At 42.0% G+C, this 17,500-nt stretch overlaps 1 protein-coding gene across 2 annotated transcripts in view; it reads right to left on the bottom strand.

Annotated features, from left to right (window-relative positions):
• The window catches only part of LOC309546288 (inactive dipeptidyl peptidase 10-like), a 334,481-nt gene that overhangs the window by 92,547 nt on the left and 224,434 nt on the right, over positions 1-17,500 (bottom strand). For both annotated transcript variants that reach the window (XM_082245881.1, XM_082245882.1), the window contains exons 12-15: positions 16,628-16,666; positions 10,880-10,978; positions 7,301-7,392; positions 1,783-1,830 (exon numbers count right to left, since the gene is read on the bottom strand). In XM_082245881.1, the coding sequence (XP_082102007.1) occupies positions 1,783-1,830; positions 7,301-7,392; positions 10,880-10,978; positions 16,628-16,666 (278 nt within the window). The remainder of the gene's footprint in view (positions 1-1,782; positions 1,831-7,300; positions 7,393-10,879; positions 10,979-16,627; positions 16,667-17,500) is intronic.

The following is a 17,500-nucleotide window of genomic DNA, read 5'->3' as shown; positions in this document are numbered from 1 at the left end:
TTTTTATGAACAATTTTATGCTTTTTGTGAACAATTTAAAGGGAATTAAGGGCAAAATGGAACATTCTATATACTGTATAATGCAATTTGCAAACTCTTACCACAGTCATTTTTACTTTTCCGAGTCACACCTGTGACATTGTTTTAAAAAATGCTGATTCTGCCAGTAAATGTGTTATTTTATGATTTCCTGTAACAGGCTAAGCTGCCAAGCAAATGTGGCAGTTACTGGACTGGGACAAGCCATATTAGACTTGCGCTTGTGTGTCCAGAAGTGCTGATCCCACGGAAGACGTGGACACCGGGGGAAGAGTCCCGGGACAGGTTCATCTAGCACCCAGGGCAAGGATGCGGAACTGTGCCCCCCCCCCACTTTTAATGCATGCCATAAAATGGGTTATTCTGCCCTGTGTTAATTCTCTGCCCCTTTGCTCCGCTGTGCCCATGGCAGCTCCCCCCTGTCCTTGCCCTTGCCATGTGCACTGTTGGGCAGGTAATGGATGACACGACCTAGGGAGTGATGGGTCTGTGCCGAATTGGTGTGGATACTGAGGAGTGTGTTTTACTTTTGAAGTACAAATATAGCTGGTGGTGTTGATATCGGGGAGTAAAGCTGGTAAAGCACTAGTAGATTTTCAATTAAATGTTTGTACAAACATGTGTATGAAATTTCTCATTAGTACAGTTGATGATAAATGGGAGGACAAAATGCACTGGCACTTTGGCTCCCAAGATGTGAGTTGAGCGTGTTTGAATGCAGATCTGACCAATAACATGGATACTGTGGAGTGAACCTGGTGTACAGTTATGCAGATCTCACTGGTGAGTGACTCACAGATATCGAAGAGAGAGCTGTGCATGCTGGAATGCAGATCTTAATGGTGGCATGGACATTAGCAAATGTGCACTGGAGTAAAGATCCAGCTTGTGGCATGAATAATGTGCAGTAAGCTGTGGGGTTGCAGGAGTGCATATCTCACTGGGGACATAAATGCTGGGGACAGAGGTATGTGTACTGGAGTACTAATCTACATGGTGGGAGGGACATTGAAGAACTGGACCTGTTGTTCCCCCCTCTAGCACTTCTATGTACTGGAAATAATGGCACTTTTCCACTGCAAGTACCGGCTTGGCTCTACTTGGCCCTGCTTGGCCCTGCTGGTACCGCATGGTACGGTGTTGGAACGGTTCGGTACGGTACGGTATGGTTTGCTTTTCCACTAAAGTAGTACTAAAGTTAAGTGGGTGGGATAACAAGGATTCTATGGTACCGGGTATGGTACCTGTTGGAACCACAATCGAGTAGGTACTGATTTTGAGAGCCGTACCGTTCGGTTCCATGCAGTGGAAAAGCGCCGCCGTACCGTACCGAACCGTTCCTACACCATATCATGCGGTACCAGCAGTGGAAAAGCACAAAAGCGAGCCGAACCGTTCGGTTCAATGCAGTGGAAAAGCGAAGTGACTTCACTTGTATGCAATCTTCCCTCCTACAAGTAACTTCCTATTTGTTCAGGAAACCAGTGCCTCCTAACCGACATCCCTTGTTTGAGAAATTGAAGGAGCCGGGCAAAAAATTGTTGACTGCTGGTGGGGTGGCTGCCAAAATACAATAATTACAGCAGGAGATTCGTCCATCTGTGGTGTATAGCATGAATGCAAGTATCTGCTAGAGGTTTTCATTGAGCGAACAGGCTGAACTAAAAAAAATATCTATAAGTTTATAGCGAGCCTATGGTTGATAAAACTCTTCAATATTTGAAGAACACTATGGCTTCATACCTATACAAGTGTCTTCTCCTGGGCATGTCTTCAGTGCTTAGGAAATAACTGGAAATATACAAAAAGTAAGAGTTAGAATGTAATAAAAATATAAAACAAACATTACAGACATGTGCCTTAAAGGGTAACTCCACATTCATGGGGAAAAAAATAGCAAATAAAGAAAAAACAATATAGCGTATACAATTGCGACACAAATCATATTGTGATTGAATGTTAATAAAAATGACCTTTCCTTTTCAATCTGCAGCTGTTGTCATTTTCTGAAAATGCGATGCAATATGGCTACCTGGAGAATGTGTACTGACCACCCCCCAGAAACATAATTTCCTGCTTGTGTGATTGGCTCCCCAATTTTCCCAGGAGTCTGCCTGAGATACAAGTTAGATTTCTGGCATCCCCTGCAACACAAATGTAATTTTTTGGTGAGATACTCCCAATAGGAACACGTCTAAAGGGATGCAGGCCCAGCAGCTTTCCTCATTAGAGCCCTGCAGCTGCCACAGCTGATAGATAATTATGAAACCACTCCAATTTGACCCACCCAGCACAGAGGCACAGAGGAACAAAGTTTGTTAAAATCCTTGTAATGTACATAGATCACCTAGAGGGGAGTCTTTATTATCAACAAAAGTGGAGTTACTCTTTAAATGGATGCAAATGGAAAGAAAACTCAAGCAAAAGATACCGATACAGTGATTTTCCCTCTACCTGAACATTTTTCACGCTGAATGTTTTCAGGTTTTTGACTATAAATGAAATATATATATATATATATATATATATACATGCCGTCTAAATGGAGAAATAAAAACATGTGTTTATAATCTAAGTCCTCTATTGAATGAACACTGTAAAATCAAGTAGGGTAGATCATTTCTGAACCATGAGAGATCAGGCTGATACCAGGACAGCGAGCAGATGTCAGCGAATGAGGCGAGGGTAAATATTCCACATAGGCTTTCAAGAAGAATGCAAACAGTATGAAATTTATCAGCTTAAGAAATTTGAGTAAAGTACCCATATGTGGGGGAAAATTGTAACATAACCTTCAACACATTTAAGGATATATTACAAATTTAGAGATGCACTGATTTGTGTCTTTTATATCAGCCTGGAATTCAGCTTTAACCCTTTCACTGACCGTGACATATATAGCATACAAATATATAAAATAAAAGTCCTGCAAGCTACTAAATGAACAATGTTGACCCAAAGGGTGAAATTCTGCTAAGCCACAGATACTGCCCACTCTCTTATAGATGTGCCATATAAATACAATGAGTTTTGGTTTTTGTAGTTTTATTGAGAACCTGGATAGGAGAAGGGAATGATTGGGATACTCCAACTTGTATAAACTATGCACAATTTGCTGGGACGACTATTTGTTGCTGAGTGCGGCCAGGCTGCTGCTTCACCTTGTCATTAGCTGTGAAGAAGTAGTTAATGAACTGTATAAGATAAGCTGTACTGTACTGCAGAACACTCTTCAGGGCCCTTCCTGGCACCCCCTTTTGGTCCTACTTTTCAGGGTTCTCTACACGGCACCCCTTTTACTATAACACTCTCTGTGTGAGCTATCCCCTGACTTCACTGGAGTGGTCCCCCTTCCTGGGAAGACCCTTAGGCAAATCTCCTGGTACTCATGGACACTGTTTTTTTCGAGAGACTCACTAGGCCGACTGCTTAAGACCAACTTCCTCACACACTGCAGGAGGAGAGACAGCCGTCCACCTCCTTCTGGGACTCTGCTTCCCACCAAAGACGCCGTGTCACATGTCCCCTCAGTATTTATGGTCAATCCCAGGATGCATTGCAGGAAGGCCCTCCCACTGGGACTGCACTAAAACATGATGTGTCACTGGCTGGGTTTCCTCCACTGTCCAACAAGCTCCCTCATTGGATGCAGTGGGGACACTCCCTCAGACCCAGTGAATCACACCTGGAGACATGGAACAGGCAACCTAACAGATCAGACTCCCCTGATAGGCAGAAGGAGCATAGATGCATTTATCTAGCACCTACCTAACTAGGAGGGTGCTACAAACATATGGAGAAAATTCTAAAGCATCTCTGGCAGCAAAATGGTTGAACCTAACACATTTTTTTTTCATAATCAAATCTTGGTTATATGCTTACATCTTGAAGAAGTGATTTGCATAGAGAATGAAACAATATTACTTTTGTCACTGAACATAAAAATGAAGCATACTTTGAAACTGGTATGAAATGGATTCAACAGATTCAATTTGTTAAAGGCAAAAGGACTGTTCACTTTGCAAAAGGAATTTTCACTTTACAAGTGATTTTTTTCATTAGTTTAGTGAATAAAGTATAGCTCTGCTGATATCTATTATCCAAAATGTGCAAGTAAAAATATCTTTGTTTGCTTTTTTATTTTCTTGCACACAAAATTGGGTATTCTTTGCAAAGTGATTTTTTCACTGCATTTACTAAGCCCAAGAAACATTTTCTTGCAAAGCAAACTGCCCCTTTGCCTTTAGTAAACAACAATGTAACAGATGACCATACAGAGCTGTGTTAACCTCCCTGGCGGTATGATTCTTTTGGATTTTAGGTGCTGAAATCGGTACCATTATTTTGCATGTAATTCTTGAGAATGAGCAGCCCAAACCAACTATTTACATATTTTTTTTTTTTTTTTACTGTGCGTTCTTCTTTATAACATCTCGGGTATGATGAAGTTTGAGACACAAAATCATAAATTATAATATAATAAAAAAAAAATAAGTTAAAGTATGTATGTATACATATATATATATATATATATATATATACTGTATATATATATATAATATATATATATATATATATATATATATATATATATATATATATAATATATATATATATTTATATATATACACACCTATATATATATATATATATATATATATATATATATACATAAAAAGTACAGTAAAACTGCAGGAAAGGGCACTGGGGGGCAATGTAATGTGAATTTATTTTATTTTGAATGGTATCAGTGTATTTGGTGTGTTTTACATTTGAATTTGCCGCCGGTTCCACCCCCCTGCGAACGTCACGTCGCAGGAGACGGAAGCCGGGGCACGGAGACGATCGGGAGGAAGATCCGCCGCCGCATGCCGCTGAGATACATCGCTGGATCCCGGTGACTAGGTAAGAAACCTCTTTTACAGGATCCAGCGATGCTTCTGGCGGTACCCCGAGTGTGGCTCGGGGTTACCGCTTTTGGCTCTGAAATTTAACCCCGAGCCACGCTCGGGAATACCGCTAAGAAGGTTAAATAATAATGAACAATGTAATAGTAACTGAAAATAAGAATGGAATAGGGATAAAACAAACAGTGACACATAGAGGTTGATTTACTAAAGGCAAAATGACTGCACTTTGCAAATGAGCAGAAGCTCTGATGACTTCTATCATCCAATCATGTGCAAGAAAAAATACTTTTTTTTTTTTAAATTTTCCTTGCATGTGATTGGGTACTCTATGCAAAGTGCAGCCTTACCTCATTTACTAAGCTCTGGAGCAACTGTACTTGCAGAGGGTAACCGCACATTGCTAAGTGCACAGTCTAATTGCCTTTAGTAAATCAACCCCATGGAGACAAACTGAAAAAGGAGAGTACTTAGAACAATGTGAATAAAACAAAGAAACGATAATAAGATGCATGGAACAGTGGGAATAAATGAGATTAATAATGGTTGATAGGAATAATAAATAACGAGAAAGGGGAACATATAGTACGATAAGTGGTGATGGATAATGAAAAAAAAATATCATAAAAAGGAGTATTGAATGTGATGATTAATAGAATTGTGAGACAAGTGTGCAAACAGGGAATGCATGCAGACAAATATATAGGGAAATAATAGAACAGTGCGAATGAACAAATGAGATGCATAAGGCGGTATAAATTATTTTAATAATGATAATGAATTGTATTCAGTATATTGAAATGGTGAAATATAATGAATGTAAATGATATGTCATGAAAAAGAATATTAGGTGTGATGAAGGATTATATAAGTGAATGAATGAATGCTAAAATAAATGAATGGTTGACATATCTTTATTTGACTGTAATGACTAAAAGATGAAAATTAAAGGATAGAGGTTAAACAATGAATGACCTGTATTAAAAGATAAAAATAATGTTTAGATAGCTGTGAAACTAATGTCAGCCTATGTCAACACATAGGGGTTGATTTACTAAAACTGGAGAGTGCAAAATCCGGCGCATCTCTGCAAAGAAACCAAACAGCTTCCTTTTTTTTGGGCAAAAATTAATTGAACAAGCTGAAGTTAGAAGCTGATTGGCTATCATGGGCAGCTGTACCTTAATTAGCATGGATGAAGGAATCTCCCCTGACAGTTTTTATATTCAGACAACCACAGTGCCCACAGCTGTCTGAATACCCATACAATGACTGCATTTTATAGGATTCATCCACTGTTCAGCTGAGAACTTTCCATTTTTCAATTGAAATCTGTTGAGCTAGGTTGTACCAACAGGGCCACCCACAGCTCAGATTTTATCCAATTAAGCAGGAATCTGCTAAAATTCGAGAAGAATTGTAAGTAATGATGTGCTGAAAACACTCTGTATAAAAAATGTGTAACCCCCCCCCCCCGAAAACTGTAAGGAAATTACAGGACTTAAAGTGGATGTAAACCCTCACATGTACCCAGTAAAGTGAACAGCCTCAGCTGATACACAGAGATTAAACAAATACCCTTACATAAGTTTAAGTTTTTTTTATCTACTGTCTTCAGCTTTTTACAATGTTTAGAAAGTGAACAGCGTGTCAGAATTTTTTCCTCCTGTTCCAGCACTGGGTGTGGAGTCTTGGCATGCACTGTGTGATAGCTGATTGGAGGAAAGGCACACACCCCTCCCTCCACAAAGGCAGAGGCAGGAAGAAACATGCAGAGCTGTTCTGTGAAAAGACCAGCTCTCTGCTAATTTTTTTCTATGCACCCACCCTGACATAAATTTTCAGCTGCTTTTATCCCCTGTGTAAGAGAACTTGTCAGAAGTTATCATGCTCATAACAGAGGAACGGAGCAGCAGAAAGACCCGAAGCAGCAGAAAGACATGGGACTTAGGGGCTTTGGCGAGAGATAGGTAAACACAACAGATATATGTGCCCAGGTCAAATTTAATGAATGAGGTTTACATCCATTTTTATTAATGTAATTTACCCATCGGGGAATAAAGTGTTTAATGTATAAATCTAAAACATTTCAAATTTGTGCAACTTTGTTTCATTTCTAAATTTGAAATTTCTTCGATTATAATGGCTTTTTAGTAGGTTGAAATCTCTATTCTTTATTCAAAAAGTTACTTAAAGCAGGACTTCACTGGCTTTGGATACACTTTAAACTAGCAATAATTTTAACTGTTGTTCTGTTGTCCATTTGTAATTTTATTCTTCAATGCCCTACAGAGATTCTTGCAGCATTCCTTTTCCCAGAAAACCCATCTTTACAGTGGATAGCAATAACTCACACTGTTTTATTGTCTTCATTGTACGCCACAATCCTTGTAACATCCCAGTCACCAGATGTCAGCATATGCACAGAACTGTCCTTACTACCAAGCTGTAGAGGAAATAAATGTATACTAGTCAGTTAAACATTATTATTGCAATCATAATAATAATAATAATAATAATGTCAATTTCAAGAGAACATTTTCTGCAGACACAGAAGCTGGAGTGCAATAATATAAATAGGTCAAAACAAGATATGATTACGAAGAAAAGCACACAGCAGTAAAGAAGATTGCCCAGGAAAAAAAAGGCTTGTACTTCAACCTGCATATTAATTCAGCCACTGATGGGTAGTTTTGATTAAAGTAAATGAGAAAAATAACACAAGGGGAAATCCTATGAGCAAAAGAAAAAAAAAAAAAGATTACCCTTTATTATCTGGATCACTTTTGCTGTGCTCTGAACTACTGTTGTCCATCTCATCTCCCCATTTTAAGTGTAGCCAGGTGCCTTGCTATAATGAGAGAGCAAAATTCGGACACTGTGCTGCAGTTGCTCTCTGTGTGCTCTCCTCAGACTGTCACACTGAATTGACTGCCATAACCTCCACCCACCAGGGGGAGCTGACAAGTCATAGGAGCCCAAGAGACTTGTATGCTGGTTGCATTGGACTGTGGGAATTAAAGCTTAGAAGATGAGACACGCTGCGGAAGCATATGGACCAATGGATTAAATTTCCCAAAAGGAGACAGTGATAAGAGGAGAAAGGAATTGTATTTTCCCAGGCTGCAGACCGAGAGACTTTCTCCTGCAGTGAGATGACTGGGCTGTGCACATTTATCTTCCCACGTCCCATGTCATCCAACCACTGTGGTCTGAGCAAGGGATCTGGGTACTGGTGCTGCAGACCAGAGAGGGAACAGACCTGTGTGTACAGAGGACGGGGACTAAGATACTATCTGGACATGACATCTTGCTGCAGGGAGACCAGACCAATTTTGGCCTGTGGGCTGATGACTGGGACCACTCCAGGCGGATTCAGAGGACATCTAAACAGTGGGACCATTGCAGCTGTATCGCTGAGACTGATTAGAGGGCATTGCTGTCATTGACCTGTTGCTGTTAGTAGAGACTGAGCACATAGGGACTAGACAGTTGACTAGCAGCCCTTACTACTACATCCAGACTTTACTCAGACTGTACTTCTGTTCACCACCTTAAAGACTGGGCCCAAACACTAGCCAGCTGAAGAACTAGTGCAAATGATTGTTTCCTCAGATAGCTTCTCTACAAGGACTTCACCTGTTGCCCGTAGATAGGAGAAACTCTGAAGTAAGGACTGGTTATTATCACAGTCATAGTCGGTGGGACAGGAGATCCAGGTAAAGTCACAGAAGGTGGCGGGGGCCGAAAGTCTCCTCCCATTGCTTGTAAAAGTAATCCAGCAGCTAGTAAGCAGCTAGGATTTCTTTTACAAGAGAGCCAACTGTCGACTCTCAAGAATGGTACCAGGATAATGCCTGCAGCTGCAGGCATTATCCCGGTATAACCAGTTGAAGAGTAGGGATGTACGTGTATGTCGCTGATTGGCTGATTTTATATTAAAAACACTCTTTTTTAAAAGCAATACAATGCCTTGAAAAAGTATTTATACCCCTTGAAATTTTCCACATTTTGTCATGTTACAACCAAAAACAGAAATGTAATTTAAGTGATTAAGTATGTAATTTTATGTGATAGACCAACACAAAGTAGCAAATAATTGTGAAGTGGAAGGAAAATGATAAATGGTTTTCAAAATGTCTTACAAATAAATATATGAAAAGTGTGGCGTGCATTTGTATTCAGCCCCCTTTACTCTGATACCTCTAACTAAAATATAGTGGAACCAAACGCCTTCAGAAATCACCTAAGTAAATCAAGTTAATCTTAATCTCAGTATTTATACAGCTGTTCTGTGAAACCCTCAGAGGTTTGTTAGAGAACCTTAGTGAACAAACAACATAATGAAAGCCAAGGAACACACCAGACAGGAGATAAAGTTGTGGAGAAGTTTAAAGCAGGGTTAGGTTATTAAAAAATATATCTCACAAACCACTGTGGAGGAGCTGCAGAGATCCACAGCTCAGGTGGGAGAATCTGTCCACAAGACAACTATTAGTTGTGCACTCCTCAAATCTGGCCTTTATGGAAGAATGGCAAGAAGAAAGCCATTGTTGAAAGAAAGCCATAAGAAGTCCCATTTGCAGTTTGCAAGAAGCCATGTGGGGGACACAGAAAACATGTGGAAGAAGGTTCTCTGGTCAGATGAGACCAGCATCAGATTTTTTCGCTTAAAAGCAAAACTTTATGTGTGGAGGAAAACTAACACTGCACATCACCCTGAACACACCATGAAACATGTTGGTGGCAGCATCATGTTGTGGGGATGCTTTTGTTTAGCAGGAACAGGGTAGCTGGTCTGAGTTGATGGAAAAATGGATGGAGCCAAATACAAGGCAATCTTAAAAGAAAACCTGCTCGACTCTGAAAAAGACTTGAGACTGGGGTGGAGGTTCACCTTTCAGCAGGACAAATGACCCTGAACATACAGCCAGAGCTACAATGGAATGCTTTAGATCAAAGCATATTAAGTGTTAGATTAGCCCAGTCAAAGTCTAGACCTAAAACCAATTGGGAATCTGTGGCAAGACTTGAAAATTGCTGTTCACAGACGCTCTCCAATCTGACAGAGTTTGTGCTATTTTGCAAAGAAGAATGGGTGAAAATTTCACTCTCTAGATATGCAAAGCTGGTAGAGACATACCCAAAAAGACTTGCAGGTGTAATTACAGTGAAAGGTGATTTTACAAAGTATTGACTCGGGGGGGGGGGGGGGGGGGCTGAATAAGAATGCACGCCACACTTTTCGTTGTAAATAAATTTGAAAACCATTTATAATTTTCCTTCCACTTTACAATTATGTACCACCTTGTGTGGGTTAATCCCAGAAAATCCCAAAAAAATACATTTACGTTTTTGGTTGTAACATGACAAAATGTGGAAAATGTCAAGGGGTATGAATACTTTTTCAAGGCACTGTACATATGCACTCACTTGAACCTGGTCACTAGATGTGGTGCACAATAATGGTAGCACATATACAGGTATGTTGCCCCCTTAAGGGGATTTCACATCGGCAGCTCTGTATTATAACCAGTTCTTCCACTTCCAGGTATGTGTGATAACACCACTATGCATTTCGTCATTGACCATGTGACTTTGACAAAGCAGGAATCACAAGGGAATGTGCGCATTCGAATGCTGCAGTGTGAACTGGCTTTTTACCTATTTGTTTATAGAAAATATAAAGTGAGGTTGTGACCACGAAAAACATTGCATTTTAGTAAGCATATGAGGTTATTTGCTATTGTGTGCTATCCAGTGTTTAAAACTATAGGTAGGTATGCCAGTAAGTAGAGTTTTTCAATAAACTGCATTTTGCAAATGAAATAATAACTATGACTTTTGCGCTGTATATATTAACATTTTCTTCCTTATTGTGGATGATTATAATAGTTATGTTTTTTGAATCAGACGTTGCAGCTCTAAATTACCTGTGTGGATAACATAGCGACATGGATATATTCCCCTTGTCCACCCTGCTTTGCTGGCACCAAGAAGAAGATGTTATCATTGGAGAACACAGGAACGTTCTGCAGGGCAAAAGTAGAATCAGGAAATGTGCTATTATCCAAATAACCTTGAATTCTGTGTCAAATGTCATCAAAAGTAAAATTTTTCTCCCAAAGCACAGAAATTTTGGGAAATTGCCCCTTTGATAGAGCAAAGCATGTTGACTGCCAGCCTAAGATGATGCGCCGTTCACCATGAAAGTAGCACTCCACAGTATTGAGTTTTACAACACATAACTGAAAGACAAACGTCTTAGCTGACTTCATCCTTTAAGACTAATTTACTAATAGAGTAAATGCTATGTTGGTCTAGGGAACGGCTGTTTATTTTAAAATACGCCAAATTAGCTGCTGAATTTTGTAAAGGAAAAACAAAGTTAACTGCAATTGCATGAATGTTGGAAGTAAACACTGTTCGCGGATTCAGAGTAAAAAATACTCCTTTAGTAAATCACTCTTTATACTGTAGCTGTTATATTTGTCACTGAGCTTTAATTTGGAGCTCTTGTTTTTAGCAGAATTCTGATAGGTAGAATTTTACAGTACATCAGAATTCAGGTCCTGTACAATTTATTCACTACTAATATAAATATTTTTTCTTGACAGACTCCATGGTAGCATACATTTTGGGTTTAACCCCGCCTCCAATCCTACTCTATAGAACCCCACTCCCATAAATCTTTGCTCCTGTTCAGCATCCGTGTTCCTTTTTTGTCCTCTCCGGTAGCACCTGTGGGGTGCTTGGTTTCCACTAGAATTGAAATTTGGAAGTAGGCCAGGCAATCTGCGGTCGAAGAAGATGGGTCCCTTTTACTCAGTTAAGCTCTGGCTATTAGCAGAATATGGAGTTGGCAAAGGAATAAAAGGTGTCTGGTCCCTGACAGACAGGCTAAACTATCGGCCAAATAGCCCAACTGCTGCAGGTGGCTTTATTTGCCCTAAAGACCGGTGTGAGCTCCTTGGCCCTGGGTGTAATATGCAGGATCAGTAAGCTACCTCCATGGCAGCAGTCTGTGTTGTGTTCTTATATTGTTTTTCTCCTCTTCCATGCCTTTTCTTTCCCTGGTGCTGGTGGTCCCCGGCGGCTGGTCCACTTCCGCATTCCAATCCAATGCCGCGTGTTTCTCCTGCGCATGAACGGCCACCTGGAAACCGAGGCTTGGTCGCACGTGCACAGTGGTTGCAGAATGGCACGGACGCACATGCAAGTGGCGCCGCTTGATGATGTCAGCAGGCGCCAGTTTCAAATGGTGATTCAGTCCTAGTGTCCTGTGGGAATAATCGTGGGCCTATCGGCGACTTCCCCAGGCGCTAGGAAGGTGGCAGCTGGTGACTTGCTTCCTAGGTGTGTGTGGGGGGGGGGCTCCTCCTCCCCCCCTCCTCTCTGACTGTTGCTCGCCTCAGCTCCTACAGGTCAGGTTCCAGAGATGTTAGCCTTTACCACCCTCCTGTGGTCAGCCCTCTCGCAGCAGGTATCTGGAGGGGTTATTTCCCAGGGTATGGCTGTGGTGTGTGTGTGTGTGGGGGGGGGGGGGGGGGGATGTGTATCATGCCTTGCTCCCTGTTTGTTTTTCCTTCTTTCTCTTTTTTTGCAGCCCTTCTAGGTCTGATCCCCAAGGCACCGCATGCAAAGGAGATGGTCGTTCCAAATTGCATCACCGGCATTCTTCCTCAAGGTCCGGGCGCAGGTCCCCTTCTGGCTCCAGGCGTGTGATACGATTCTGATATGGCCATGTGAGTGACTGGTATAGTATTAGATAGAGTCCATATTCAGTCAGTGATAGTAATGACTCCTGTCCACCATGAAACTAACAAGGTTATTACAGTTCAGAAAAGCAAGCCTGAAGGACTCAAAACAGCACGGGGGATGTGGCTGATAATTGGTTTATAAGTCATGATCACACGCCACACCTCTTTGAGTCTTTCAACTGCGCATGTCACTGTCTTTTTGGGTTGCACAAGAGGCGCGTGACCGTAAGCACGCACAAACAGAACTTAACTATAACTAGTAGTCCATGTGATCATCACGGTTATGAGCAGCAATCAAATTAGCCAATCACTAGGGGTAAATGAGACTGCGCAAGGCATGGTATTAATGGGATTCTATCCATAAAGTTCAGGGACAGCCCACGGGAAAACGTGATTTTCTTTTTTTAGCCACGGCAGATGCGTTGTGTGATGCAGATAACATTGACGGGTACCTCCTACGATTGATGATGAGTCCCCCGATCATGGAGTGATGATACAATATCATGTATTGATTCTTACTTTCATGATTATGGTGTATTTTAGATTGTAGAAGATAGGTGAATAAAATATGTCTTATGCTTAGAAGTGTGCCTGTTTTGTACAACAGTGAGCGATAAGGAAGAGTCTAATCTAGTTAGCAAGACATGGTGCCACGGTAGAAACCCAGCCTCCTTACCCAGATCCATCACTCTGCCCGAGGAGAAAATTCCAGTGACCTGAGACAGGATACTTCTCGCCCTCTCTCCTCTCATCTCCATGCCTGGCAGTGTCTGAAGGTCATCGGAAACCATGGTCGCCACAGCCCCCATGGTGAAATGGGCTTTGTGGAGAATGTGGCCCTTCCAGAGGGGTTTTCTCCGGTAGTGGAATGCAGAAGTCTTGGACCAATGAACCTTCCTAACCCCATCTATGAGGGGGGTCTTCCCCAGTGGCTCAGACGGGAGAATCTTCTCGACTGCCACTCCATGGCCCCTGTCTCATTGGTCATTGTGACCTCGGATTCCAGCAATATAGGTTGAGGTGCCCACTGTCTTTTGGAAGCAGTACAGGGCAGGTGGGACTTTTCCCCTCGAGAGATAGTCTCAAATGCCCTGGAACTCCGGGCCGTGCTTCGAGCACTTCAGGCCTTCCGCCATCTAACGATGGGATGCTCAGTGATGCTCAGGTTGGACAACACATTGGCTGTGGCCTACATAAGGAAACAAGGGGAAACTCGCAGTCTCTCCCTGCTGCCAGAAGTAGAGCCGATTAAGTCCTGGGCACAGAAGAACCTGTCCAACCTGTCAGCTATCTATGTTCCTGGAGTCCAGAATGTGCAGGCGGACTTCCTCTTTTGAGTCCGGCTAGACAACAATGAGTGGCCTCTCTGCAGGGAAATCTTCGAGTGGGTCCTGACCCTGGGAATCTCACCAGAGGTCGCCTTCTTTGCGTCCCCCTGCAACAACAAGTTGCGGAAGTATTACTCGAGGTTGCGGGATCCCTAAGCCTTCGGGGTGGATGCCCTCACAAACCAATAGAGATTCCACAGAGCCTAGAGCCTATGCCTTCCCTCCAGTTCCGGTGGTTCTCCAGTTCTAGCGGTGACTCGGGAATCCAGGATCTGATTCCTCTGCCCCTCAGGCCGTGCCTGTTGTTGCAGGGCTCTATTCTACATCCATGCCAGTCCCATCTGCACTTGAGGGTCTGGTTTTTGAGAGGGGAAGGCTGCGCGCTCTAGGCTGCGCTGAGAAGGTCATTCCCACGCTCTTGACGCCAGGAGGAAAACAACTAACAGGGTCTATGAGAGGATGTGGTCTAGGTTTTTGGTCCATATGTCTGCTAAGGCCAATCCATGTGTCACTCCTGAAGTCCAAGATGTCCTGAGCTTTTTGCAGTCGGGCCTGGGCCTGTTTTTGTTGGTCAGCTCACTCCGGGTACAGGAATTGGCTATTTCAGCGTTCACTGGAGTCTCTTGGGCTAAAAATATGCTTGTTCTTTAAGGGAGCAGTGAGACTTAGGCCCCAGAGGAAACCAAGGTTCCCTAAATGGGACCTGCCACTAGTTCTCAGCTTTCTCTCACAGCTTAATCTGGATCTGAACAAGCAACCCACAATTAAGGAGCTTACTGTTTAAACAGTCTTTCTGGTGGCCATCACATCAGCTAGGAGGTTCTCCGAGATTCAAGATCTAGGCTCAAAAGAACCCTTCTTGACTTTCTTCCCAGAAAGAGTGGTCCTAATTCCTTTTCTGCGGTCGAGATCGAAAGTCACCTCCGTGTCCCACGAGAATCAGGAAATAGCCCTGCCCACTTTCAGAACAGGTGAGAGCTCCGTAGCCCACCCACTCGATGATGGCAATATCGTCAAGCAGTATTTGGAAGCCACGGTTTCCTTTAGGCAGTCCGAACATCTATTAGTTTCCTTCGGGGGAAAAAAATAAAGGTTTGCGTGCTTCATCAAGGTCCATTTCTGCGTGGATCGTTCAGACCATCCAGTAGGCCTACAGAACAAAGGGCTTGGTGTCTTCATAGGCGGTGACGGCGCATTCAACTCGGAGCGTTTTAACATCCTGGTGTAAGGTTCTGGCACTCTCAGTGCCTCCTATCACATTTATTCCGGGTGATTTCCATCTACCTAGACAGAAGAAACACATATAGGTGTGTTTCCCTTTAAGGCTGAAGCTGTCATCACCCAGCGCCGGACTAGATGGCTATTTAGGGCGTCGGTTCTCACTCACATGTGTTCGTTCAAACACCAGTACCTGGATACTAATCTTGCTTGAAGCTTCCATGCTTGCAAGCTCTCCTCGCTGACGAACCTCGCTGCGCTGATCCCTGCATCCTGCTACTGGATCATCCGCATCTCCTGAGCGATCCTTCGGCTATCGCTATTAGTGCTAAGTACCCCACAGGGGAAATCTCTATAGACTTGTACTAGGCTTACACTATTTAGCTCTGCATAGCAAGGACTGTCTTTTACATCTGCATAACTAGATTGCTAGCTCTTGAGGCCACTGCTACTATTTCCTGCACTGGGTTGATCTCTCCTGTATGCACCTGCTACTCTGTCATCTGTTATCATACATGATCGCTAACCCTTCCTGCATCCATCTGCACTGTCTCACCTCAAGTGTCTGTCACCTACCACTTCCACTCAAACCTATCCCTAAGACCTTTATCATTGTCTTACCACATGTATATAAAGTCACACTAGGAACCAGCTTAATTACTGTGTGTATTTACTGGCTGAAATAAGACCTTCCATACATGATGAGTCATTGAGGTTGGGATTGGTATCTCAGCATATCTCCTACATGACTACTGACGTGGAACTACTTCTGCAGCTGAAAATCCACACCTTATAAGAAACGCAAGGAGCGTTACACCTGGGCAGTTTACAGACATCTCACCCCTGAAGTAATCTGTAGGGCAGCCTCCTGGTCTTCCATCAACACATTCCTATTCCATTATTGTGTTGTTTTGGTTTACAAGTCCTATCAGTTGATGGGGTTAATAAAACTTTTTTATTCAGCATCTGCCCACCCGGGTGTGTACAATTAGTTATTTTCCAAAATGTATGCTGCCATGGAGTCTGTAAGGAAAACTGAAAATTGTTATCAAATACTTACCGTCATTTTCCTTTCCTGATGGACTCCATGGCAACAGGAGTCCCCTCCCAGTTCCTAAGTAGGCTATTTACAGAACACAGATGCTGCTGAACGGGAGCAAAGATTTGTGGGAGTGGGGTCCTTTAGGGTAGGATTGGAGGCGGGGCTAAACCCAAAACGTATGCTGCCATGGAGTCCTTCAGGAAAGGAAAATTATGGTAACTATTTAATAACAATTTTCATTTTTTTGTTTATGTTGTGTTTTTAATTTTTTTTAATATAAGCTCTACAGTACTTAAAAATAAAAATAAATAAATAAAATATGTTTTTTTTTACCTGGGTACCGATCCACACATCTGCCGAGGCTCTGTGCTTCTAAATATACAATAAGCAATGGCATTACTATCTTGGATGATGGGTGATGAGAATGAATGTGATTACAGGTGTCCATGGAAAAAACTGATGTATTGATGGGTCTGATAATAATGGAACATCTCTTGATAGAAATTTTGAGAATTCTTTTGGAGCCAATGCTGCTCTATCCTGTGAGAAAGGTGATATAAGCATCATACACTGAAGATGGCTGTCATCTTAGTGTCTTCTTACAAAAAATACTCATTCTGGATAGAGTTTGGAGAATGAATGCTACTGCTACTATATTATGTATTATACACTGTATATTTTTTGTATATTTTTCCTGTTTTTCCTCTTGTATACATAGCATTCACAATAATGATAATTGCTCAAAAGTCCAGATCTCTGTCCCTTATCTACTCATTCTAACATTATCCCAAAGTCAAAAGCTCACATGTAGTTAAAGCCAATGTTCATATGCTAGCCAAGACTTAAAAAGTACACAGGACATTACTATGGAGGCATCAATCTGCATTAGCACTCATTAGAAGCTTAAGTTGTATATTAAACCATATAATCATATTTCAGAACGATCTTCCGCCAGGGGAAAATGCTAAATTCAAGTGTACAGATTGATTTAGCTTTTCACCTGCTCCAAGCATTTAAATAGTTGATATTGAAAGGTCCAACATTGCTCCTGCCAGTTTGCAAACTGTTAAAAATACAAAATATTTTTTAAAAATGCCCGCTTTATCAAATAAACTAGTCTCTCACACCAGGAATGAGAGCTAGTACTCCCATGGAAAGCGGGTAAGGGGTCGAAAGACCCTATGTCAAGCTGATATCAGCAACCAT

The sequence above is a fragment of the Pelophylax lessonae genome (assembly GCF_965119305.1).
Source record: "Pelophylax lessonae genome assembly, chromosome: 2".
Taxonomy (NCBI): domain Eukaryota; kingdom Metazoa; phylum Chordata; class Amphibia; order Anura; family Ranidae; genus Pelophylax; species Pelophylax lessonae.
This window is presented reverse-complemented; position numbering and strand designations above follow the sequence as displayed.